Here is a 25,954-nt window from a genome sequence, read left to right as displayed (position 1 = left end):
GTATATGTAAAGAGACAGTTCAGTTAGTGACTTTTATTATAATTTGATGCAGGATTCGTCGGCAGCAGGAGATATTTAACATAGTCGACGTAAGGCCTCGACCTTTTACAATTGATCACGCGGTCTGCTGAAGCAAGGAAATTCTAAATGTTTTTTCACAAACCGACAAGACAACAATTATCGATCTTATTGTACTGTACAATGCTATTGGCTATGTGTCTCTTATGACATTTTAAAACTATTTACAAGTTTATGCAGTACATATATAATTTGAACGAAAATTATAAGCTTGATGCGAAAACAGAACACAACTTTAAATTTCCAACTATGTATTACATAAAAATAACGACGCCAATGGTCCGGACTACGAATTCAAGCAACTATGTAGTCGGCTAAACCTTTTTGACTGGAGCAACTTTTGTACTAAATTATGTAAAAAAATTACAACTTGATTAAACTACATCAAAATTTTAAACTTCTTCGTGGATGTCACTTTATACGCATTGTTTTTACTACACTTTCTATTAGGATCTAACAATTAAATGAATCGTAAGCAAGCGGCCGAACAAGTTCATAACGGTATCATCGAAAGTAGAAAAAAAAATTAATAACCGACTAATTTTACGGCCAGTTCAAATAGACTTACAAGCTTAGTTTGCGTAAGAACTAAAGCGTTTGTAGTAACTTTCTGGCCAGTAAATGTCTCTTCTTCAGTTTTTTAGCCCCAGGGGTGTGCACGAAACCGCTTTCGCCACGCCCTAATTCCTGTCTATAACTAATTAGACGTGCAAACTTAAATTAATTTTTTTAATATCATATATTTTTCGTCAAACGTTTCTTCACCCGGCGATCTTAGTTGAATCTTTCGATGCGACTGGGAGCAGATCATCTATTTCAGTTAAAAATGATGACAGCAGCAGCATTGTTTAAGCAGAAAGAACCGGCACGACTAACGGAATGTCGAGTTTGACACTTAGTAGACGATCGAAAGTATGTCGAATAGAAGGAAGATTCTTTAGGGAAAAACCTGAATTTGAACAACGTGTGTTATTTATTACTAACAAAACAAATGGGCCCTTTATTCAAATATCTCCACATCCTCGTTTCTGTATTCCCCCTCGAGCGGCGGCGAAAAAGTACCGGAAGTTTGAACAAATTCAACCCCCAGTTTTCATTCTGGACTACTGGCATGGGAAAAGATTTTTACTAATTTTACGCATCGACAAAAGAATCGATACGCACCGACAATAACATCGATGTGTAGTTGTTGACGAGGTCGTTAAAACATGTATTTAAGGAGTCAGGTGCAGTTAGGAATGCTATACTGAGAAGTGAGAGGGCGTGTGTGTATGTTCTCCTCGAATAACCGCAGGATCCAGGCCATCGCAACAGGTTGTCGCGATTATAAACGAGGAGACACCATTTATTATGGATCTCGTAGGTAGCTTCCAATAGATATGGATGAGGTATTAATTGATTTATCCTGAAAATGCAGGCAGACCGACTTCGAAATCATAAATTCTTGGCGTACCTTTCACGGAAATTCCTCAGGTAAGACTCACCTCGAGGAGTTCGTCGCCTCGGAAGAATTTCATATTTCGCTCTCATGTTCAGGTGGAATTTTATTAAAGAACTAATTTCGCGAATGTTGGGAATAAAAATGATCGTCGAAACTCGGTTGTGGGCAAGACGGTATGATTCACGTGCACAGTTTAGAGGGAAATGTCTCGTTGAAGTTGTGGCTTACATCTGGATACACATTTGCAGTGTATTGTTTTCGAATCCGATTTTCGCTCATATTTATTTACAGTGATCGAGTTGGTATTAATTTGCTGAAATATGTTAATGTCGAAGAGTCGAACGCAATTTCGTTATTAAGAAGGCAACGACCCCGCACGGTTAGTTTACTTTCACCACCTATATCCTCAAGTACTCTCGAAACTTGCGAAAATTTAATTTGTTATTCTTTTTAATTAAACACTAACTATTTAATTAATGCTAAATTAACACTAGCCGAAGAAAGCGCCGACCCCGACACGTACTTCGGTGGATTCGTCCTTTTAAACGTTTAAAGCGCATTCTTCTGAATTAAGCCTAAAAAAAGGGGTCGGATCGGAACTTTCTTCGGCGCAGAAACATATCAGGCGCACTTACACTGGCGGAATCAGACAGGAAACGATCACATTGAACGATTTTTATACTTTCTTGTGCACACACAAACGATTTCCGACGCGGATTACTTGCTTACACAAAACACATATACTTCGCATTACAATCTAACTGATTTTAGGTCTCGGGTGGACGACCAGCGGGAGAGTTCAGTTCACTTGCGTACTTACGTGTCGCTGCAGACCGAGAGCGATCGAGGATGTGCGAGAATTGACGATTCAAAAGCAACCACTGAATAATAATCGCTGTGGAATGCGCTGCTTCCACCGAACATACGATGCACTCACTTCGAAATGAAAAATTTGACCTGGATTCTCAATAATTATTGGGAATAATGCACTCTCGAGCTTGCTTCGGTAAACCTACAATCCACACCATGTCGATTTCTTCTAGCGCAATTTTGCGGTAGGCACCTACTAACGCAACTGCTCCACAGTTCTACTGCTTGATCTGTTCCAGTTTCCTGGTCGTCTAGTTTTGTACAGTTCTTCTGGTTAAAATGGGGTAACATAATATAAATACCAAACTAATGATATTTATTGCATTTAACAACAGGTGGTAATGTGATCTGTTGTTTCATGTGCGGTCACAGCACAAGGAACTCGAGTGGTTACGCTTGTAGTTAAGTGCAATAAGCAAATTTCTCTTTTTGTTGCGCTATTCAGTTATTCTCCACTTTGAACGTTTTCACATGACAGTTTGAATGGTCTACATGTACTGCGGCCGAAATACGAAATTTCTTTCCACCTAACAGAACAGATTTACTCTTTTTACGTTGAATTTATGCAGCATAAGTAATAAGTAGTAAAGTAAACCAGTAACGTAAAGAATTTTGATAGCACAGGTTTCACAAAAGAAGCTAAATGTAAAGTAAAGCAATGGACTACGTGTCTGACCCACAACTATCCATCTTAGGTGGAGCCTTTGACAATAAGCGTTGACTTTGTACATTTCTTTTTCCAAAAAATATCTTTAAGCGTACTTATAGTACATATAACAAAATATGCATATCTTTTATTTAAATTATTTAAACAGTTTTAAATTTAAGAATTTTGTATAAAGAATTAAGATAAGTGGAATTTTATGATTTGCACGTTGTTAACATGTCTGCACATATTTATTTTAGATATGTAGATCATATCTTTGAACACGATTACACATTCTAGAGTTACTAGTACCTACTTTAATACTATTGATCATAAAAATGACCAAAAAATGTTGCACCGTCATTGTAAAAAATAAAACAATTTCATTTCGTTTTAAAATTGTTTGGTTGAAACGGTGGAAGGCGGATCTATAAGAGATAACAACTTCAATCTCTAGTAGTTTCTCTTTTACACAAATTACTTTAGTTAGTACACATTTTTATTAAGCGTTAACAACAAAGTCGTGTGGTTTATTGAATGTTTGGATGGAACTACATTTTCTAATCTGTACTAACATGATTATGTTTGTATATACTTTATGCATTTGTGAGATGTATCAGATTATTAAAATATTATGAAACTGTTTTCCTTTTCTAATATTAATGTCAATATTTAAGTTTACTTAAGAGTCTGAGTTATCACCTTGTCCAAAAATAATTTTAAAAATTTAACAATAAAAGCTGTATTTACTTTTTCTTACTGTGGAAGGAAGTAATAAAAGTATTAGACAATTTATACAAGATATCTATAATCGTTGGTAAATAAAAAAGTTGTAAAACACTTTAATTATTACAGTTTTGCAAAATAATTTTACATTAATTTTTTACTGCCACCGAGAAAATATTTTTGTCTAATTAATGTAAAGACTATAATTACCGAGTATGTATCTTTAAATAATAAAAATAATTGAAAATACAGCAACTAAAGTCTTCCATGATATGAATAATTTCCTTTGTTTCTCGACAAAATTAGACCAATGTTAAAACATTACTTTAAATTTGGTGATTAAGCGCCAAGTGTGAGTCAGACGCTTCATATGACGCTAATAACCCTCAATCATTTAAAATCAGACTTGTAGTTTACGCAAGTAAACAATGTAAAGGCGTGACAATTGTGCATACTGATTTCTTTAATTTTTTAATTAATTACATATCCTCTGGAGCATCGCAGAACAAATTACCGATCATTGTTAGAGAGCACTCCTAGGAGTTCTAGATATGTTTATAGAACTTGTGTAAAAACACTTTAAACCTTAAAAATTTTCAATTTTTTGAGAACCGTGCTAAATTTTAAAGTCCCGAGCAGTAGAATTGTTATGCATCAGTATTATTGATTACGAGATACCACGAGTAATTATACCGGGTATTATGGAAGTCCACGTAATAAATTTAACCACCAATAGGGCTCGTTAAAATTAACATTTTTTTTTATTTATCATTTTTTCCGCAAATTTTTCCAAACATAGTTAAAATTAAATATGTATAATTTGAACATTAAAATTCATACCCGCTCATGTGTTTACACATCCATTGATAACGATGCACGAAAAAACAATTATTCAATTAAAATATTCGCATGAAAAACAGTAAAAACTGTTAATATTAGAACAGCGATCGTTCTTTCTTCAAAAAACTGTCAAGTTTTTACTGCACAAAAACATTTTCACTCACTCTTTCGTTTCAATTGATGATTATCCCATCAGCGAGGTGTCAAATTTGGAGTTAGAATAACGTAAAAAAATATTTGATTCAAAAAAGATCAACATGTAACTTTTTATTTTAAAGAGTTCTATTGGTGATTAAATTTATTATGTGGACTTCCATAACACCCTGTATGTAAGTGAAGTACTTATCAAAGTATTAACAACATACAAAGTAGAGTTCCACGTAACAAAATTTTTTGGTTCAATATTTTTATATGAAACAATCTGTACCTATTTATGTATATTCAACTATCAACATAAAGTAAAGTGTTGAACCCTAGATTTAAACATTTTGGGCTTCATTACATACATTTTTGGATTTCAATTGTTTTATGTACTCTACTCCTTCGTAGTAATCTAGTAATTTTACTGAGAATACACTTACGTTGTTGCAATTCGTCCAGAGTTATAAGCAGACAAGTACTCACCTGTAACAAGACAGACACAGTTAGAGCATATTTAGATTTTGCCAAAATTTGATACATAGGTATTACGTACGTTGTACAAGAAACTACAATTTTTTTTTATTAAAAAATGTTCATTGATGTATGTTTTAAAAATCTTTGTTGTAATTTATCTGATTATATAACGCTGAAATAAACAAACCGATGACATTCTTTATTTCTACAACAAATGCCAATCAAAATCAAATGTAATAAATAACTGAAAACACTCGATGTCGCAGTGTTTTCACTCGATCGGAATTGAATTCAATGGATTCAATTCAGTATGATTGATTTCATAAACGTCGAAAGTGAAGTTCTGCAAATCAGCGTCGACCGAAAAAATTAAAAATAAAATTATATTTGTCGTTTCCTTGAAAATTATCTGTATACCGTTGAATAATCTTTCCGAATCCTACGCGAAGAGAGCATTTCTTCTTAGAATTACGCAAAATTCAATTAACAATGTCATCCCGAAACATTTTAATTTATTCCCAGGAAACGACAAATTGTTGTCAAAAAATTACCACCTCTTGTGGATTTACCTTTGACAATTTTCTCTAACAATAACTCATTTGGGTATCGAATACAAGCGGTCGTAATATCAAATGAGACAGTAGGCGTTCCGACTGAGTTTTTCACATGTTGGCTTCTTGACATTTACGAATTTCAAAAAATAGAAAAATTTTGTGTGCACCAAGGTATCCCAGTTTAATTTCGTTTAAGTAATCGAAACATTGCCACCTGAACTAACAATGTGAACTACTTATGTACGTAATAATCCGATGTATATCTAAAGAGTTTGGTTCATGTGAAGCAAGGGTCATGACCGTGGACTACTATTGACAAAATTAATTTAGTACGTAGAGTAAAATAAAACTCTTCCATGAGTGATACGTAAGCACCGAATACTGGAAAAGATGAGTTTAAGATCCCAAATTTCTACAAATTATCAAGTTTACACAGTTAATATTTGAAATTAATAAACTTGATAATGAAATACTTGTACCTGTACGTATAAAGTAAATCTGGTAGATATGAGCTACGTTTTTTTACCGTCAAAATATACGTTTGTTTTCAAGAATGTTAATTAATGCATACGTTTATTTATTTAGACCATATATGGTAACCACATGAAAATAAAATGTTATACTATCAGTTCTTAATATTCACTTTTGGTGAGAAAAATAAGTGAATTCAAGTTGCATCAATTTTATCATCAATTTTATTTGGTATATTGAAAATATGGCAATTTAGCTTGTAAATGCAATTTTTCTAATCAAACTAAACGGAACAACAATTGAAATGAAGCACACAATAATCCAGGAGTTCACGACCGTAAAGGCCTTATACTACTGGATCATTATTGTTATCGCACTGAGGGAAAAAAAATCTTACCTCGAAGGACCTCCAGACTATCCCCAATCTGGAATCTAATGGTAACGCCAGGATTGACGTGGAACATAACGACGTACTCGGAATTATTCTGACTCTGACTGGGTCCTGCACAATAATTACCGCCGGAAATTTGGGGTTCGAAACCAGGACCGAAATAAAATTTTGCTGGAGATCCTGCTCCATTTGATCCATTTGTTTCCGCGTTCTCAGTTGGATGAGTGCAATGATGATGCAAGTATGTATAATGGTGTAATGTTTGGTGAATGTGATGAGTATGATTGTGAATTCGCGGTTTGCGAATATGCGAATGTGTTGTACTGTTGCTGTTAGTTGCGTTGTTGTTATTGTTAATGGTCGACGATTGTGTTGTTGTTGTTGCAGGCTTAGCCTCTGCCATCGGCCCGTCTTTTACCTTCACCATTCGTTTTTTTAAACAGTCTTATGTTGTTAAACCTGAAACAACATTTATTTCATTTATTTTATTTCATTTTGTGTCTACAAGGTAAGGTAACGGAAAGCCGAAAACATCTAATTACTCAACAGCGACAAAAAAATAAATGCCTCACAAAAACCGTCAAAAATGTAGCACTTGGTATAGCCCAAACAATTATGTGTTAGTATTTAGATAATATTTATCTACCATTAAGTCTATGAATTGTCTCGTAATATAATATAGGGTCATGTGCATTTTGCAAGTCTTGTTTGTAGTGAGCTAAAAAACATGATTTATAGTGCTTTTTTGGTGATGACGAATTTTATAAATAAACGCACATTTGGTAGCTTATTAAGTACTGTGTTCTGTATGCACATCATTTTAAGGAAATAATTTTTTATTCCAAGATATTAAATTTTATGTGAGAGTATCTAAAATCATCCTTATAGTTTTTCGATCAGTTCAGTTATTTATTTCAGGTTCATAAATAAATTGCATCTTAGATACTCGTAGAAGAAGTGAATAACACTGTCATTTAAAGATGAACAATTTTTTGCGCTTAATAAACGAGTACACTTTCTCCAATATTAAAAAAATCTACGTCATGTTAACATAAACATTTGAAATATGCGTTTATTGCTAAATGATATGGGAGAAATCGACGTGCGCCTCATTAATGGATATTATAGACCGGGATACGTTGTATCATAATCTAAAATTAAGTTGGTATGTCTTCTATTTGTTATTACAAACTGTTTCATAGTAATTTGGTTATGCGGGATTTGAACATTAAAATTTTAAAATATTTGACTGTGTTTGAATTTATTTATTGTTTTGTTTTGTTGAAAAACAAAGTGTGTCATATGCAAATTGATCAGTGAACATTGGAGAAAATATTTCTAGGATTTCACTATGACAAATGAAGAAAATATACGGATGCAAATTTTGAAATACCAATTAAATATCACTGATTTTATTAATTACATAAGAATCACATTTAAAATTATATGTACTTTCGTTTTTAGAATTTTTTTATTTTTTATTTTCATTAAAACGTTTTTATTTTTAGTCATCAAAAACGACTATAATGGTGGAAGAATGTGAAAATAGTTATAATTTCAATTTTGTCAAATGCATAAATTTAATTATTTTCACTAACAAAGTTCGCAATTAATTTCATTGGTACATCAATTACTATACATATTTTTTACATTATTATTGAGATATCGTTTCAATCAGGGATATTCAATTTGGAATATCGGCACTTTTATTTTTATTTAAAAAATATAAATAGTTTTAACAAATGCTTTAATCTTAAGTTAATGGAAAAAGTAAAGTGATCATTATAGCCAACATAGACGAACAGACAACACGAGGATACACCACATCCGCTGTCATAAATTGGTTATTATGACTTTTGCGTAATTTCGAGAAGCTAGATGTATGAGTTCATGCGTTTCTTGATTTCAAAATATTCTCTAAAATTGTCTAATAGTTCAAGCATAGCAAAGTGTACAACCTTCACAGATATTCAGGTGCATAAATGGTATTTTATGTGGACACAGTAATAATTATAAATGAATTAATTTTATCGTCAGTTATTCACTCTTAATAAGTTTTACTGCAATGTTAATATGAAACGTGTCATTGCAATGAAAAACAAGATACATCTTCACCCACACAATATTTCAAAAGAGGTTATCGGTAAATTATTGAAGGCAAATAAACACTAGTATAAATACTCCAATATTAATACAAGAAAAATATGTATTTTACGATGTTTCATTCCTCAATATTATTCGATTAGATAGAGATAAGTACGTATTTGCATTTTGTTGAGCGGTATTACCGTATCTTATTTATTTATGTTCAAAATAATTTAAAAAAAACTACTGTCGTAAACAAGCATAATTAGCGGGTTTGATAATAATTTCAGAATATTTGGTACACATTACACAAATTGTATAAATAATAAAACAGAACTGTTTTGAAATAAATAGACACTTTGCATACGCTGCAAGCTGTCAAAATCAGATGCTTTTTATCAAAAAACATTATGTAACATTTATATGTTTCCATAAATGGTATTATACATTATTCCGTATAGATCCGTAAAACGAATAGATCTATTTTTTTTTTTTAGAAATTTTTGAGTAAATTTTAATTTCTAATTTTCGATCAAACTGAAACATTTTCTGGTGTATTTTCTAATTACATAATTGTTACAACGTTTAAATTAGATTCAATTACATACAGGGTGATTCTGAAATAAGTTTGGAAAAAATGTGGAGTATCCTTCACACAAAATAATTCTGTGTAAATGACTTTTGGAGGTGAAATCAAAAGGATGGAAATTACCCTATATCCTTGTATTTCCAACGCCTATGAATAGGGAAAATTCATTAGCTACCATTGTTACATCAACTCCACAATAAAGTCGTAGGTGCAAGCACACTGCTTTGTAAATGTTTCTATGGAAATGATCGAGAGAAGTGAGGTTACGTTTGTGACTGACGGGCACCTTTGATTATTATTATTGTTGCTAAACTACCAAGATAATCAGGTAATCTTTTAACTCAGCAGCGTACGAGCAATTTTGACCAAATTTTCAATAATTTGTATCTCGAAAACGAAAAAACTTTTATAAGAAAATTTTTTTGTCTATGACTTCTTCTCATTATCACCAATTGCCGGATTTATTTTCAAAACTTATTTCAGAATAACCCTGTATATGACCTATTGGGTTTACTTCGCTTTAAACATTGTCAAAAATTCGGAAACAAAAACTTTCAATTACTCATGCGAGTAAGAAGTGCTTATATTTAGTACGAAGAACAAATTTCAAAATAATTTCTTTGACAAAATTTTGAATCTTTTCAAACAGTGGGGTATTGTGACATATGTATAATTTTTCAACTTACACGGTAACATATTCCAACTCGGTTTGTGACATTTGTAGATTTACACATTTTCGCAATTTTTAGTTGTTGTAAGGCAACAGTTTAATGAATAAAACAAAAATCGAGTGTGGGAGTGTTTACGGTACACAAATATAAATATATATAACAAATATTGCAACAGTTCCGCAAAGTTAACACCAAAAACTGGACAAAATGAAACAGTGAAAAGACACGGTTTACAAATATCCACGTTATCTGGATGTTGGGCAAATATAGGATTAACATTGTTCAACCACGCCCCTAAATAATATCGTCTGGTGTTTTTAAATTATAATATGTAATTATTTTGTTGAAAAATTACCAGTTTTTACATTTAACTTCACCAGCTTTCGGAGTGGAGACTGGAGAGTAGAATAATTCAATCAACAGTTTGTTCTATCGGTGGACTATGTCACAGATTGGGAGGATGGAAAAAACTGTCATGTGAATGTGAATCATTGCAATTTTATACAATGTGTAACATATGTTAACAAATAGTCTCTCAAAAATTTGAAATAAATTAGAAAAATAAATAAATAATCATCGCCTATTTGGCGACTTTTGTAGACAACGTTCCAATAATGGTGATTGATATTCAGAGAATTCTATTTTGTGGTATGTAACAGCTTGTAAATATGGAAAACTAATTCAATGAATGACAAAAAAATTTCTACATAATATGAAATGATGATTGTAGTGACCTGATGATTGCTATTAGGACAATTACTGGGCAACAACTTTAACAAAGTCCACTATCGTGCAACGAAGCGGCGAACTGACAGCTGTATGAAAAACTTTTAAACAATATATGTATTTGTAATTTCCCCGATCCGGTTTATATTCTTTAAAATGCGCAACCAATTTTGTTAGTTGGGGCCGCCCGAAATAATGTTGGATGGTACTTTAAAAATCTGGAAAATATGTGGCCAAGCATTATGGCATTGTTTGAGTAAAACCTCTACACTTGTTTTTTTCATGCCACATTGTTCTTTGGTTAAACAATTTTGCGAATTTTGTTAATCAAGTCAGACGGCATATGCAAACAGATTGTTGTTAAATTTGACGAAGAACTCTTAAATACTGTACAAAGTCAAACGCAGATTAATGCGAACTGTATTGTCGGTGAACCGAATTGGTTCCGGTGTGATAAAAAATCGCCTCTCAATGCAATAACTTAAAAAATGAATTAGATTTTGACAGATTTACGCCCACATGCGGCTGTCATGTTGGTATATGTCAACATTTTTTTGAAAATTATGAAATAACATACTGCAATTTCTTCGAAAAAATAAAATGGTTAAAACGCTGTGCACAAAAACATCCATTATGGAAAATTTCTCTGGTTTTACTTACCGTCTATTTAGAAAAACATATCAGAAACCCTGAACACACTTACACATTTACCACCATGTTTATTGATTTTTGTTTACGATGCTTCGAATATGCGCAGATCACAGATGACGTTCTATCAGTATCCCCAATCCCAATCTTGCTGCTCGCAGGGCGTTGTAACGACATTTCAACAGTTCACTACTCGATTGTCAAAATTACAGAGCGCGACTGTTGCTGTCGCAGTGTAGGCTTCTGACAACTAGATGACGCAAGCATCCTCACTAACAACTTGCTAACGACTTTACACTAACGCCGCACAAATTTTCCACGGCAGTTTTGCAATGGAAAATTATTTTCTACATTACGGATAGTGCGATTATTATTTTTAAAATATCTTTTCAATTTTGTGTTTGGAAATGCGCGCTTTTTTTATTGATATCATTAATATCTAATAATAATTATTATAGATGTCACGAAATTAACAAGTTTAGAAGAATAACTTAAAAAAATATTTTCTTTTTCAGTTAGCGTGTTGTTTAAGTGGAATTTTTTTATTGGAGTCAACGTCTCATCCACGGTTACAGTTAAATGACAGTCATCCAAGTGAAAGTTTGATTTAAAAAACATAAAACATAGTCAGCTGTGCTGCTGTACAGTTTCATAAATCTTGACACAAACGTCATTCCTTTGGTTTAATGAAATTGTGAAAAAACGAAGAGTTTTTTGGAGATCATTCACTACAAATCAAGTAATCAAAATCATGTCTGTTTTCTCATCGTTCGCGAATACATTTTAATCGTCGTATTTTAACTTTTTCTTAAATGTCAATTGTGACAAATCCACGTTAACTGTGGAAATGTTATTGCATTTTCAATTCCGTCGGGCTCATTATCACTCGTGAAATACCCTGTATTAAGTGAGGTTGAGAATAATAATAATTTTAGAATATTTCATCTCATTTTTGTGTAGTTACAGATTAATTTTATTTCATGCTTATTTTGTTATTTATTCTTTTATTATTTATTTTTTAATAGCTATTAACATACCTAGCGATGTTATGACTATCATAACTACCGCAGATGTCGGTTTGAAATCCGAGCTCGTAGAGCGAGGATTTTAAGACATCTAAGGTTGTTATGATTCATAACATCCGCGGTTTGTTCAATAGTTTACCGGTTTCAGAATAAGCCGAAGAGAATTTAAAACAATTAAATCCAAACACACAAATAGATTGAGTTGATCGCGTTTGCATGATATGTTCGAGTGTCATAGTTACATTTGGTTGTTTATACAAACAGACATTTCGCAAAATGAGTTTGAATGATAGTGTTTTACCGAAAAACGTCGTAAATGAAGAACAACAAGCTTTAAATAGCTTAATATCGGCCGAAAGGCAGGAGGTACTTATCTGAAATCATAGAGACACTCAAACAAGGGCAGGATCTAAATAAGGTTACAAGTGTAAATGACAGTGATGTTGGCGTATTTTCATGAACTGGTAAGTGCTCATAGTGTTAGTTTCGTAGCGTATTTATCTTTTTGTTTATAGAGTCGAAGAAATATAGCCCCTCTGCCCCTCATCATTATGGACGTAGGCACTACCCGATGCCCTATGCTATGAAGTGCAGTTCATTTTTACTATGGCAGAGTTCCGTCTATTTAAGTAATTATTGTTGGTTTTAGTTCAGATTGTTTGAATTAATAATGAATAAAGTTAGATATTGTCTTCATTTGTTGATTGTTGTTGACATGTCACTACAGCATAACTGTACTAGTACAGTTATGATTCCATAACTGTACTAGTACAGTTATGATTCCATAACTGTACCAGTACAGTTATGACTCACCTACCATCCAACTTTTGGGAAGGTAAACCAACGCTTAACTATACTGAAACCGGTAAACTGATTTTACATAGTTCAATGAATTCGGATATACAGTAAATAAGAACCAGCAACGTTTTCAATTACGCCATTACCATTAGGTCATATTTATTTCCTATACATACATATTTATTTTTTACATAGTATTTTAGTTGATAATTATAATCACTGAACGGAGATTTGCAATTTGCAACCAGATGACATTGTTCTTTGAAAGTAATATTTACAGGCAATTTTCATCTTTCTCGCCTCTCCGTTTTGCGTAATGACACCACCGTAATTTTTTTTAAATATCCTCCAATTTTTTCCAGATTGCGATAGATTATTAAATTCTGATTTACGTACTACACGATCCTTAGCTTGTTAGTTCCTGTAAAATCGATTTTTAAAGGTGAAAACAGAGTCGAAGTGAAATTTCAATTTTACACCGCCATAGAATACAACGGTCGAAATGAGTCCGACTCTCTATTCAATGCTTATTATTATCAATTAAAGTACTATGCAAAAGTGTAGAAATCATGAAATAATGTAGGTTAAAACGTTGGTGGCTTAGTGTAAAGCTTTCAATTATAGTACCATTGTTAAGAATGTATCGAATGATAAAAGCTAACGGTGGCTGCCGCCGCTGGAATACATAGTAATGAATTATCAAATTTGTAATTTTATAGATTTATTTTTCATAAGTATTTTTCATATTTCGGCGACGCCCCTTTCTATATTACCACTCCTAGACTGTAAGACTATGAAGTCTTATGGATAATCTGCCGCTGCTTTACATACATGAACATGAATTAATTCCCTTAATTTCGTGGGTCGGTGCACTAAAACTGTTGCGATGTTGCTTCCGAACAGCCATCCCAGAATTCCTCTTTGCGCTCAGCATCACATCCACGCTGTTTTATCAACTTTTAAAGGTGTCTTTCTTGTTCTGTAACCGATACAACAAACGCTCCAGCAACCTTTTCTGACCGACATACGTATACATACATGCATTTTCAGAACATATTGTCTCTTGTCTTTTTTTCTATCGGCTAAACTCACTCCACCTGTTTTTCAATTATTTTTTTTTAATAAAAAAGCCGATATCCGTTGCTTGTCCTATTTAAAATAAGTCTGGGCTGATATTGGGATGGTATCGTACATTCTTCAGGTTACTTTGTTTCCACATAACATAATTGTAAAGTTTCTTAATTTTTTTCGCGGGAATGGGAGCAGACAGAGAAGCCTGGGTTTAGCCAGTGGATTAACAATTTAGTGTTAAAGTGGAATAGTAGATATGTAAGAGAAGTACTCAATAATTTTTTTGTAGCATGCACAAATAAAACACTGTGTTATTTTCCTTTGTTTAATTTTCCTAATAGTATATGTACAAAAACATTGGTACATAGGTACATATGTATAATGGTGAACAAAAAAAGTATACAGTAAGGAACACCTTATACAATCATCATATTTTTGTATTTTTCCTTTAAACCTTTCTAAGTTACAATAATGGAAACTTTTAAAACGAGCATCGAATGTTGCAAGATTTAAAATATTTACACATTCCAGAGTTTTTCCGCGGCAACATTTCTATCATTCAATTTTTGAGATTATCAGTTGTTTATGTAGATCATGACACAGTCACATTTTTGTTATAACTGGAAAGAAACGAGATCACACGGCTTTAATGCTTCATGTTCGGGAGTGACGTCTGGTTTCTTAATTTTTGATGAGGGACTAACCTCATTCTGTGATTGCTATACTGATATCTCTTGAATCTGGACTCTCTTCTTAACGGTTCCGCCTGATAAATTGCTAGATGTTCTTACTGGCGGCGGCGGTTTTTCCTTTTTCAAAGTGTCCTGCATTGTGGAAGGCACATCTGTACGAGATGGACTCTTCGGTATTATGCTGTACGATGGGGGCAGTTCTTGTTTCTCTTTTCTACTAATAATGGGTGATTGACGAGATGAACTGTCAGGACTGGAAGGACGATGTGACATAGGTATTGTCTCCGTTGATGGAGATGAATTGGAACGAGAAGAACGGACATTATTTTGTCTTCGGCGATCACGATCCCTTTGGTAGTAAATTCCGGCGAAAATTAACATATTCAGTATCAGGAGCAGGCACCCGACTCCTACTGTAACACCGAGGGCGGCTGTGTAGCTGTAGTAGTGCCGAGTGGCTAGTTTCTGGAGAAGCTCTTCCCCAGTTTCTTCATCGTCTGCAACAAATGGATTATACTTTGCAGACAACTAATCATAATCGCGCTCGCTTACTTAGGTTTAATTCGTCATCGTCTACGAGTTGGTCATCAGCTGTTGTGTTGGGAACGCATTCCGTACCCTCTCCGTTTGCGATATGGGAATCTGTCATTGAGGCCGGATGCAGGGATGGGGGTAAGCGAGTGAATGATTCCGCCCTGACAGAACCTACAATGAAAAAGCGAGTTGATAAATTATATGCAAAGAAATAACCAGCGGCAAAATTAAGGGGAAATCGACAGCATATATTTTAGAAAACGCATTATTATTTTGATGACACAAGAGGAAAGATCTGCGACGCTTCGATCATTATTCTTTCGAATAAATGTTGACATACAAGCTCATGTGAAACGTGGAATTGCGTCTGGAGCTTCTCGCTAAGCTCAACAAAAATTGAAGGATTAAGTGACAAACGGTGTTTTTGTCGAGAGATGCAAAAGCGCTGCAGCTGTGTAGAGAAAAGTACTCGTATGTACGCTCGGGTAAAATAATAAATTTAATTTGCTATTATATAACATACCGGCATAGTAATGAGGTTCCCGCTCGTGGAAATGGTGGTGTCTCATACTGACGTCATCATCTCCTGGCTGATGCAGTTGCGGGATTAGATTCAACCAAACGGCCATCTTGTGGCCCCGGTAGTGGCTCTTCATCTTTGGCTTTAATGCTGTAATAGAATTAAGTCGTTAAAGTTGAGTGAGGGTGAGCGGACGACGTTTACGCCCTTCCTGATAAATTGTGTATACTAGAGATTTCCTAGCGCTCTTGTTTTCTTGTAAGCCGATTAACTCATTACGTTTATTATCTTTATCGCTTTTCAGTTTGACACAAATTTAATATAAACTATTTATCAAATTTTTCCGAACGTCAGAAGAAACCTCGTTCTGCAAGCTTACAGTCAATGTAAATCAAACCCGAAGAAGGAATGTGGAAAGGGAGGAAGAAACAAACGATTCGACAAATAAATCCCAATAATTAGGCAACAGCCGGTGCTGTCGGAGAATAACTTCATCCTCTATTACGAATTTATAGATAGGCTCAGTGAAAGTCTGAAAGAGTGCTAACTGGCCAAGTCGATTTCGTCTATTATACCCTAGAATAACAAGAGTTTATCGCGGATTAGAGTAAATCGGACACTTCAAAACGACTTCTTCGAAGAGTCTACAGGAGATCCGGAAATCGTATGACATTTTGAGGTATACTGCCGGATAAATTCTATTCAAAATTCTGACAGATTTATGATTGCTCCAACTTCCGCTTTTCATTATTCGGTGTGATACGTGATCGATGAAAAAAGCTCCGGCTCATGGCAACTTTATTATTATATAACTCGAGTCAACAAATGGTGTATTAAAATGAATGGAGGAGGTAACAAATGTACGAAGTTTACATTATGGTGCTCTATTTGTAGTTTCCAGAGATCTAATTTTAAAAGGTTGTTTTGTAAAATCACCCAATATTTTTATTTTAAATCGCAAAACTGTAAATTGAAAAGTTTTGTAAGATACTTTCTGCACAGATGAAACTTTAATGTAGCAAACAACAAAATCAGAACTCACAAATCTGTACTCTAGCTGTCATGACAAGTGACTTGTCCTCTAGGCCTGTTTTGGTTTTCTCTTGAAAATTTTATTAATTCATGAACTTCGAATGGACGCAAGATCTCTGTCGAGTATTTTATCCGAGCGAGTAGCTACCGCAAACGATCAATATTAAATAGAATTATTAATGTGTCTTCGAGACAGACTTTACCTTTTATGCAATTAGTTTAATCGTATTAACACAGACTACGCCTAAACGTAATTTCAACACTTACCTTTAAACAATTAAACTAGCTACCAGGCAAGATAGAAAACTTCGTAAATTTAGAACTGTGTGAACGTCGATACTTTTATGATCGTTTGTGATCAAAGCAGCGTAATAATTAACAATTTAACAAAGTTTAAACGAAAGCTGATTGTGTTAAGAGAAATAAATGAGATTAAAGATTTTAATTATAATTTTCAATCAAGTCCCGATAATAAAGTATATGAGAGCGTAAATAATTAAGGAGAGCCGAGTTTTAAGAAACACAATGAGACCATATTTTCTCAAGTTTAACAGCTTTCGACCATAGTTCACAACTTATGAGTCTTAAACTATTCATTACGCATTCATCACCAAGATCAATAGGTTTACCATATTATATGTTTTATTGAACAATTCTAACGTTACAGCCCTTAAGGCGTTTGGAAGTGGAAACCACTTACTAAATTTCAAAATCCTGAGTATATGGATGAAGAGGTAATCTTACATGAAAGGTGTCAGAGGGTTGCGTGCTATTTAGCAGCATACTACGTACGGCTCGCGGAATTTGTTATATCATCGCTGAGATTAATTTTGACAGATGAAGATAATGAAAAAATCTGCGAATGAAATCTCACAGTAACATAATGCTAAAACACAAAATTGTGCCTTAAAATTAAATTTTCCACAAGAGAAAAAAATGCAGTTGTAATAGGTAAGCGAAACCAATTACTATCGAATAGTTAAGATGAAATCATCTGCATTTTGTTGGATGTTTTTAATTAATCCAAATATTTAAATCAATAAAAATTTAGCTTCTATAAATTTTGGTTGACACTAGCGATAAAAAATTTATTGAAACTATTTTTTTTAAATGCCACATCTCTCTCCGATGCAGACAGCTAGGGCTATTGCAAAGCTAGAAGAAAATTGGTCGTTGGCTGCTGTGGCGAGAGAACTACATTGCAGTAAGACTTGCATCTTCAATATAAAGAGGGGTTGGCAAGAAAACAGGCTTAAGAGGCCAATGCGAACAGGTGTTGGAAAGGTTTCTTTACTAAAGTTTACTTTCACTTTAATAATGTATTAATTACTTCTCAGTCTCATTTTTATTATTACAACTTTTTATTATTAAAATAGTAACGCCTGCTGCACGAACGCCAATGAATACAGCCTGATTTAATCTAACGAAAAATACGGAAATTTTCGCAAGCTATCGTTCACTTTTGGATGGCCGCGATTGTACCTTTGTCATATTGCTAATATTCAGGAGCCGTCATATTTGTAAATATAAAAATTATAGAATTTTTTAATTTGACATTTTGGATTGAAAATATGTAGTACCAATTTCTCACGACTGGGAAATAGGTAGGTACAGAAATCACATCAAGACATTCAGAAAACACGAATGCGAGAAAATCAAGTTGTTTGTTGACGATTCATGTAAAACTGGTTCACATGGTCTTGGTTCACGTTACAAGGAAATATGAAATACATATCTACTTGCAATATGACGAAACATTGAAAATAACGTTAAAAAATAAGTTGTAAAGGCTGCAGTTTCTACGTATCTGTTTAATACATTATATCTGTGGCGGTCGTGAAAAAGTAGGTAAGTCAAATAATTTCAAAAATGAGTTAACGATGTTTACACCTTAATAATAAATCATGGAATTAAATAATTCAGATTTTCACAGTTTAAAATTTACTTATATTGAAAGCAAGTACAGGTAGAAAGAAGTTTCTAATTAATTACAGGATTTTAGGAATGATGTGGAATTTTGAATCGTTGCCCTGAAAAATTAACATTTTCAACTTACCTACTTTTTCACGACCGCCACAATAAATATACTTGTCAAATTTGTATCAAGTAGAATTAGTTGCATTAAAGCCACAATTAAGCATATCAATCGGGAAAAACGTACGGTTTCATCTTCAAAGCTGATCCGATTACAAATTTTCTTGAACACACGATATATCTCGTAGATTAGTTCAGTGGTTTAAATTATCTTGTAACTTGACACTTAGGAGACAAGTATACCCAGTGTGAGAAATTTTTGCCCCCGGTTAATTTAAACGCTGTGAGCAATTAACAATGTAGATCACAAGTATAATGCACCATTTTGAAATTTTGTGTTGATTTGTGATAAATAGATGTTGTTAAAAACATGTTACTACTACTGTAACTTGACCAATTTAATTTCTTAACGCACGGCTCTGCTTAATCGAAAGATTAAGAGAAAATTAAAATCAAAGCAAATAAACTTGTTCATTTGTGAGGTGAGGCGAATTTTTATTAGATGCTTGTTGAAAGATTATTATCTGCAGGAAAAAGTAAAAAGAGTAATTGATCACAAGAGAGATCTGTTTATTACTACTTCAGTCAAGCGGAGGTAAAAGAAACAAAATGAGAATTTCGACATGAAACAGATTAAATGTTGTAATTTAATGATGCTTTTTTCATTAAATGATGACAAAATATATTTCATTCGTAATAACCAATTAGAATATAATAGACCTTTTTAATTAGCTCCAGTGTAGTGTATCAGTGAAACTTGATTTAATAAAATCTCTATGAATTGAAGATAATTAATTGACCTTTCATCTTATTCCCATTCAAGTGAAATGAATTAGACAGTTACCATTCATTAATTATTACTTGAGTTTTTTACCACAGCCACTACGGACCGAAAGATTGAAACTAAATTATTGGATCTGAAATAATCATAATGGTTAAATCTACAGATAAAGTTAAATTGAAGCGAGAAAAAAATCATTTAAGCTTGTCAACTTTGCAAGTTTCGAATTAAATCGAAGTCCTGAAGTGAAGGGAGAAATTCTAAATATACAAAAATGTTCCATTCTTTACTGAAAAAGTTCACATTGAAAAAATTAAGGTGCGCACTGTTCTATAATTTAACTTGGCTAACTCTAATAACTCGAAGAAAGTTGTAAGAAATTATATAACTTTAAGCATTTCATCTTAATTTTACGTACGTGCCAGTTCTTATCTTTTTATTTGAAAATTATATTTTTCCAGAAGAACTTCTCTGGCCAATATGTGATAATGTTTTTTACTAATCAATGATGTATAAATGATGTAGGTATAGTAAACTTTATTAATGTATTTCATTTTGTGAAATATAAACTAAACCAAAAAAGGGAAATGGCTTTAATAAAATTACGCTGTCAGGAGTGTCAGGACAGTTTGTATTTTAATATTACTTTAGGCTGCGTGCAAAGTGTCTTCCTTCAAAAAAATACTGATTATTGTTACAACACGTGGTTTTTTATTATTCTAATTAGTAATATTTAATCAGAAACATTTTTACTCTACTATCCGATATAAAAACATCTAGCTTGCATATTAAATATTGCAATGCGAAAACACCTTAGTAATAAAAATGAATCACTCGGATAAAACCACATTACCATATTCCCATATTTACAGTAATTTATTGGAGCTTTTAAAGTTTTATAAATTACCATTTATTTACGTTTACAGCGGTATTTTTGGTTACAAAAGTTTGATATGCAATGTTATGCGATGTCGGTTAATCTGACGTACATACCTATGTAAATTCGAGATCTGGGTAATTCTCTTTTGGCTAATTGTTGCGAGAAATGCATATATTTAAGAATTTTAAGTAATGACAATTTCAAAGGGGGAACTTACTTACTGTTTGCTTCTGCAGTAATAAAGGAAGAGGTTTGTGTTTGCAGAAGAATAATTAATTTGTAGAAGGCGCTGCTGCTAAATTTCAAGTTTAATTACAGTGTCTCTATAGTTAGGTTGTAAATTCTTTAATGTTGGCGCAAATGCACTATTAAGAAGAATCAAATTTTATAGGTAGGTACACATCTAAACTTAATTGATCAAAGTTAATGTTATTATTCATATAACGAGCTTTTAAAGTCAGGTGCAGTTAATACTTGATCTGAACGTCGGGCTATCCGAAATCGCCCGAAGCGTTTGTGAGCCTTTGATTTTAAAATCCCTTTAAGTTATCTCTTAATTACACAGAACATTCTTTGTATATATTTTAAAGAACATGGTAATAAATATCCACAAAGCTGTAACTGGATGAAGCGCACGATGCGGAAAGAGAATTAGGGAGCCTATGCGGCGAGCTGGTATGGTCCAGTTTTAATTAAACACCCTCACAGGAAGGGCGTGACTTCAACTTCAGCCACACCTGGCAAGGTGAAAAGTGCACCCTTCTTGAAAATTTTCAATTATGATTTAGGCTTCTTCTCGAGTGTCGACAAGGAAACAGATCATAAAGCAGTACGAAGTGGGAAATAATGATTAATGGGGAAAAGATATCAAGGGAACTTACTGATACTGAGATAATATTGAGTCCCAATTTCGTATGGTTCCCACACGAGTCCGCGGTATCGCGTTTTCTCCCTTAGAGTGCCGTAATCGGGGACGTCTTTGTGGATTCCGGGAGCATTGGGGTCGCCCGTTTTAGCAAAATTGCTGAAGAAGTTGAGCACAGCTTCGGCGACCCCCATGTCTTGTTTACTAAAGTTCTGCGCGAAGAATGGCATTCCTCCGACCAAGGGCATCCCCAATATGTACGTAACATCTTCACCCCTGACGCTTCCCAGCCGCTGAAAACGAAAATTAATTAGACAACTTCATTAATAAAGATTTGACAGATAAATGCAAAACTTGGAATTGAACAATATTGTACCCAGACGGAACGACGCACTGGCTCCAACGGGTCTCCATTAGAAATTTAATTAGGAAGTGTACGAGTGGAGGTAACTGTAATTAGCAAAATAAAATAGGAAGTTTAATCATTATTCTGCATCTATCGAGAAGACTGAATAAAGTGCTCCAACTGTGGACTACGTTTTAATGCATTTGAATCTCGGAGGTTGTGCTCTATTGGCACCAAAAACTCTCTTGACAACTTCGAGAATTTATGGCTTTCACGATTTCTGCAGCAATCTTTGGAATGTGGTGGACACTCCCAGAAAAATATGCATGGATTTAGAATTTGTTTACGGAGTTTGAAAGTTTTAAGTGATCCGTCTGCTTTTACTATTAACAAGAAAACAGTAAAATTGTGCTCATTTAGTAATTATATTTTTGAAATAATCTGTAAAAGTAAAAAAAGACGAAAAATCACTTTTTTGCAATTGAAGATACTGAAAACAACTGCAGCTTTAAAATATTCCAGGTAAATATTTAAAATATTGATTCGAAACAAAAATAAGATATTTGATAAAAAAAGACGAACGAGAGAGGAACACGCAGTTTAAAAAGACGCAGGATGTCAATCTTGCCGTTTTACGACTCTGAAATACAGAGTGCAGCTTCGAAAACTTTTGTTTATGGTGACATATTTGATGTTTAACCTTCAGCCTTAAACTTTAACTGTTTCATATAGAGAAGTCAATATTTGCTTTATGAAAATGTTATTTCTATGGAGGCATATTATCCCAAATATCTTTAGAAGAAGATTTCGATTATATTCTCGAGACTTCCCCAATATACCCACAAAGTATATGCATAACAGAATAAGATTTGTTTAAATCTCATACTTTTATTTCTAATATCGAAAGATATTAAAATGAAACCAATATACTTGCATATACACGAAACTGAATAAAATGTCGTTTGCAGGAAATGGAATTTATTAAGGTACGTCGTTTTCCTTCGTTGTAAAAAAATAATACTAGTGGGAGGTACATCAAATCGTAATTTAATTTATACTAACTAAGTTTTCATATTTACTAAACCATTAGTGTGTTATGCATACGAGTATAGTTTTTAAACATTTGCTACCTTTTTTATATTTTTTAAGTTTCTGAACGTCTTGTATTGAAGAATTATTTTGAAGAAGAAAGGAATGTGATTATACAGAATAATTGTAATAATACTACTGATAATATAAAAAATCCTACATAAGTATTTTCTTTAATAAAACGGTCGGCTAAATCTTTAATTATTCAGCTTAAACGGGTGTTTATTTTCAAAATATCAAGGCAGTACCTAAAAGCAGAAATGGAAGGCGAAAATGTAAGCTGTGTTAACTTTTGGCATATTAACGCCATTTAAAAGATTAGGTTAATAAGTAAATACATAGATATAGAATTCAAGCATTTTGGGAATTACCGACAAAACAGGAGGAAGTTTCTTGTACTTACATATTTCCTAATGATCGGTGATTTTAAAGTTTTACCAATATGGTATTTAATTTTGAATAACAAGTTATTATTGTTGAAAATAGACCAAAGTTAAATATTAGAAAAATAAAAATACATCTTTTAATGAATATCTGCAACAGGGTATGGACCCAGATGCGTTCAAACTAAATAGACAAATAGAAATGGGTTATTGTAAGGAAAAATTGGTACAGCAAAGTTGATACACAGAATTAAAAAATTACCAAATTTGGAAATATAAAATAGAAATGATAAATGAAGAATTATAGGATGTAATGTTGCAAGAAGAAGATTGGAATTCATTGAAAAATTATCATGAAAAGTCTACACTGATCAATAAAATATCTCGAAAAGATTATGTCGCAACAATCTGTCAGACAATAGAAATATGGAAAAGAATTGGTGAAGAATTAACATTTTGTAGTTGCACTGATACTATGTAGTTTACGGGAAAGTTGCAATATGTTAATAAAAATAATAACTTTGGAAAGTAAAGTTGATAAAGATTTGGCACTAGAATTTGTGAATTAATCAGCTAGTTAGAAATACGCGAAAAATGAAAAATCGCATTAAAATTTCTAACTGTAATGAAGAAATATTATTTTACCAAAACTTAGGATATTATTAGTTTTACTTTACATAAAGCAAGTCTGGATGTTCATTTTAAAGTTAATATTTGCGAATTTAAAAGAAAATGTATACAAATTAAATTGTAAACAAACCACATTAAATACTGAATATTTCAGAAGCTGCCGAGAAAATATGTGTAAGAGTAAATACTTCAAACTGCAGCTTATTGCTAATGTGTGAAAGGAAAATTACCGGAGGTGCTGTTTCCGAAAGAAAACATCCATCTTCAACAGCCAAAAATTTTTGGATTTGGTGCATAATGATTGTGCAAACTATTACTCTAGATAGGAGACACTTTTTTTTGATAATTGATGATTACAACCGCCATACTGTAATTTACTTACTTGAAAAGAAGAATTATATTCTTGGTTGCAATAAAAAGTACACACCAACAGTTGAAAATGAATTTGGAAGAAAACCGAAAATTATTCATTCTGACAGAGGAGGTGTTGTCCTTAACAGAACGGTTGCAAAAAAAAAACCGTTCGCTCATGAAAGTCTTAAGGTGTGAATCTTGAGATGAAATTTTGGTTTGAAGCCGCTAATACTGCTAATTATATACAAAATAGACTTTTGTCAAGAGCAATACGGAAAATTCTTATAAATTGTGCAATGCAATAAAACCAAACTTGAATTATATCAATGCAGTATTTATATGGTTACCGAAAGAAAATAGACAAAAGTAAGATAAAAAAGCAAAGAGTCTATAAAAGAACGTATATCAAGAGTCCTATGGAATTTGAATAAATTTTATTTTTGCCGCTTTGTAACATATTGTGGTACCAAATAGAATAACAGAGGTTATGTAAGTCCATTAATGACAGATTAATAAAATAATTAGAATATAGAACCACTGAAGAAAAGCACAAGCAAAACAACTAAGACGTCGAACTCACAACTGCCTCTAAAATTTAATAATTTGACATTTGACTGTTGACATCTGATTTGACGGCTTCATAGTGCGACACAATAAAATTATAGAGCCGCACAATTCCACAGGACTCTTGATATACGTTTTATAGACACTTTGTATTTGATTAAAAAAATACAATAAATTCAATGTATGTAGGTAATTAAAGGAAGTTTACTCACTTGAGGATAATCGCTGTCTTTAGTTTGATATCCGAAATGAAAGAAATAGGTTTTGGCGCCTCTTCTAGCGTGTAAATACGCGACCCGGATTAGAGGCGACACTGTATGTCCGTCACTTAACGCTTCCATTGTAGAGTCCCTAATATTGATGGGATGTTGTATTGGTTTATCCCAGTCCGTATATTCGTTCTTAATTGCGGAAAAAATCTCGTTTAAATGGTACACATACGCGTTTCTCACGTAAGTCCTTAGAACTCGGTTTCTTTGGTCCTCTTCGAAACCGTACTGTATATCAGCAGCACTAAAGTCACTGTAACTTTCGGTAGTCGTTGTACCCAACATCACTTCACACATGATAAAATTTTCGCTAGCGTGTTCCATTGCAAAGGACGGGTCAGGTGTCTCTAAATCCACTGGGAGGGATGGAGCAATTCTTGGCATGAATCGTACGGTTTCCAGCTGGACGTCGAGTAGTGCCTGGAGTGGCCTATAAATACGTCGTCTACATGGTATGTATGTAAGTACTTTCACGGGGTATGTGTTTGATGTATATCGCGCAATGTAGCGTATTCAAATTCAGACCCCGTATTGATCGAATAATTTTGCACTGGAAGAAAATGTGGATGAAATGCCGCAAGTATTTTATTTCAAGCGTCTTTTAAAAATGCACATCAAGGGAACCCGATTATTTTTGAACAAACATTCGAAGCTCTTCACAAACCTATTGTGTTTCCCAGTCAATGCTTTCAGGAGTTTATTCGAATTGTTATTAAAATTAAAAAAGGCAAATTAT

At 33.2% G+C, this 25,954-nt stretch overlaps 2 protein-coding genes and 1 long non-coding RNA gene across 8 annotated transcripts in view; 1 reads left to right on the top strand and 2 right to left on the bottom strand.

Moving 5' to 3' along the window:
• mtgo (miles to go) overlaps positions 1-11,494 on the bottom strand; it is a 37,892-nt gene extending 26,398 nt beyond the window's left edge. For 2 of the 6 annotated variants that reach the window (XM_069046452.1, XM_069046456.1), the window contains exon 1: positions 2,155-2,327. Coding sequence is in view for 1 of the 6 variants with exons in the window: in XM_069046451.1 (XP_068902552.1) it covers positions 6,639-7,059 (421 nt within the window). In the remaining 5 variants the exon portion in view is untranslated. Of the gene's footprint in view, positions 1-2,154; positions 2,328-6,638; positions 7,060-11,363 lie in introns of those variants that run through there. The other 4 variants (XM_069046457.1, XM_069046454.1, XM_069046451.1 and 1 more) reach the window with 4 other exon arrangements.
• On the top strand, positions 1,304-13,072 carry LOC138130111 (uncharacterized). The gene is made up of 4 exons (XR_011159497.1): positions 1,304-1,437; positions 1,496-1,551; positions 2,291-12,840; positions 12,892-13,072. It is a non-coding gene; the product is annotated as an uncharacterized lncRNA (long non-coding RNA).
• Positions 13,073-14,562: 1,490 nt separating this feature from the next.
• LOC138131369 (neuroligin-4, X-linked-like) overlaps positions 14,563-25,954 on the bottom strand; it is a 112,742-nt gene continuing 101,350 nt past the window's right edge. The window contains exons 7-11 of the mRNA XM_069048333.1: positions 25,162-25,648; positions 21,600-21,876; positions 15,995-16,141; positions 15,490-15,642; positions 14,563-15,434 (exon numbers count right to left, since the gene is read on the bottom strand). Of these exons, the coding sequence (XP_068904434.1) occupies positions 14,965-15,434; positions 15,490-15,642; positions 15,995-16,141; positions 21,600-21,876; positions 25,162-25,648 (1,534 nt within the window). The 3' untranslated portion in view covers positions 14,563-14,964. The remainder of the gene's footprint in view (positions 15,435-15,489; positions 15,643-15,994; positions 16,142-21,599; positions 21,877-25,161; positions 25,649-25,954) is intronic.

This window comes from Tenebrio molitor, chromosome 5, assembly GCF_963966145.1.
Source record: "Tenebrio molitor chromosome 5, icTenMoli1.1, whole genome shotgun sequence".
Lineage (NCBI taxonomy): Eukaryota > Metazoa > Arthropoda > Insecta > Coleoptera > Tenebrionidae > Tenebrio > Tenebrio molitor.
The sequence above is the reverse complement of the archived record's forward strand: the minus strand, read 5'-3'. Positions and strand labels throughout refer to the sequence as shown.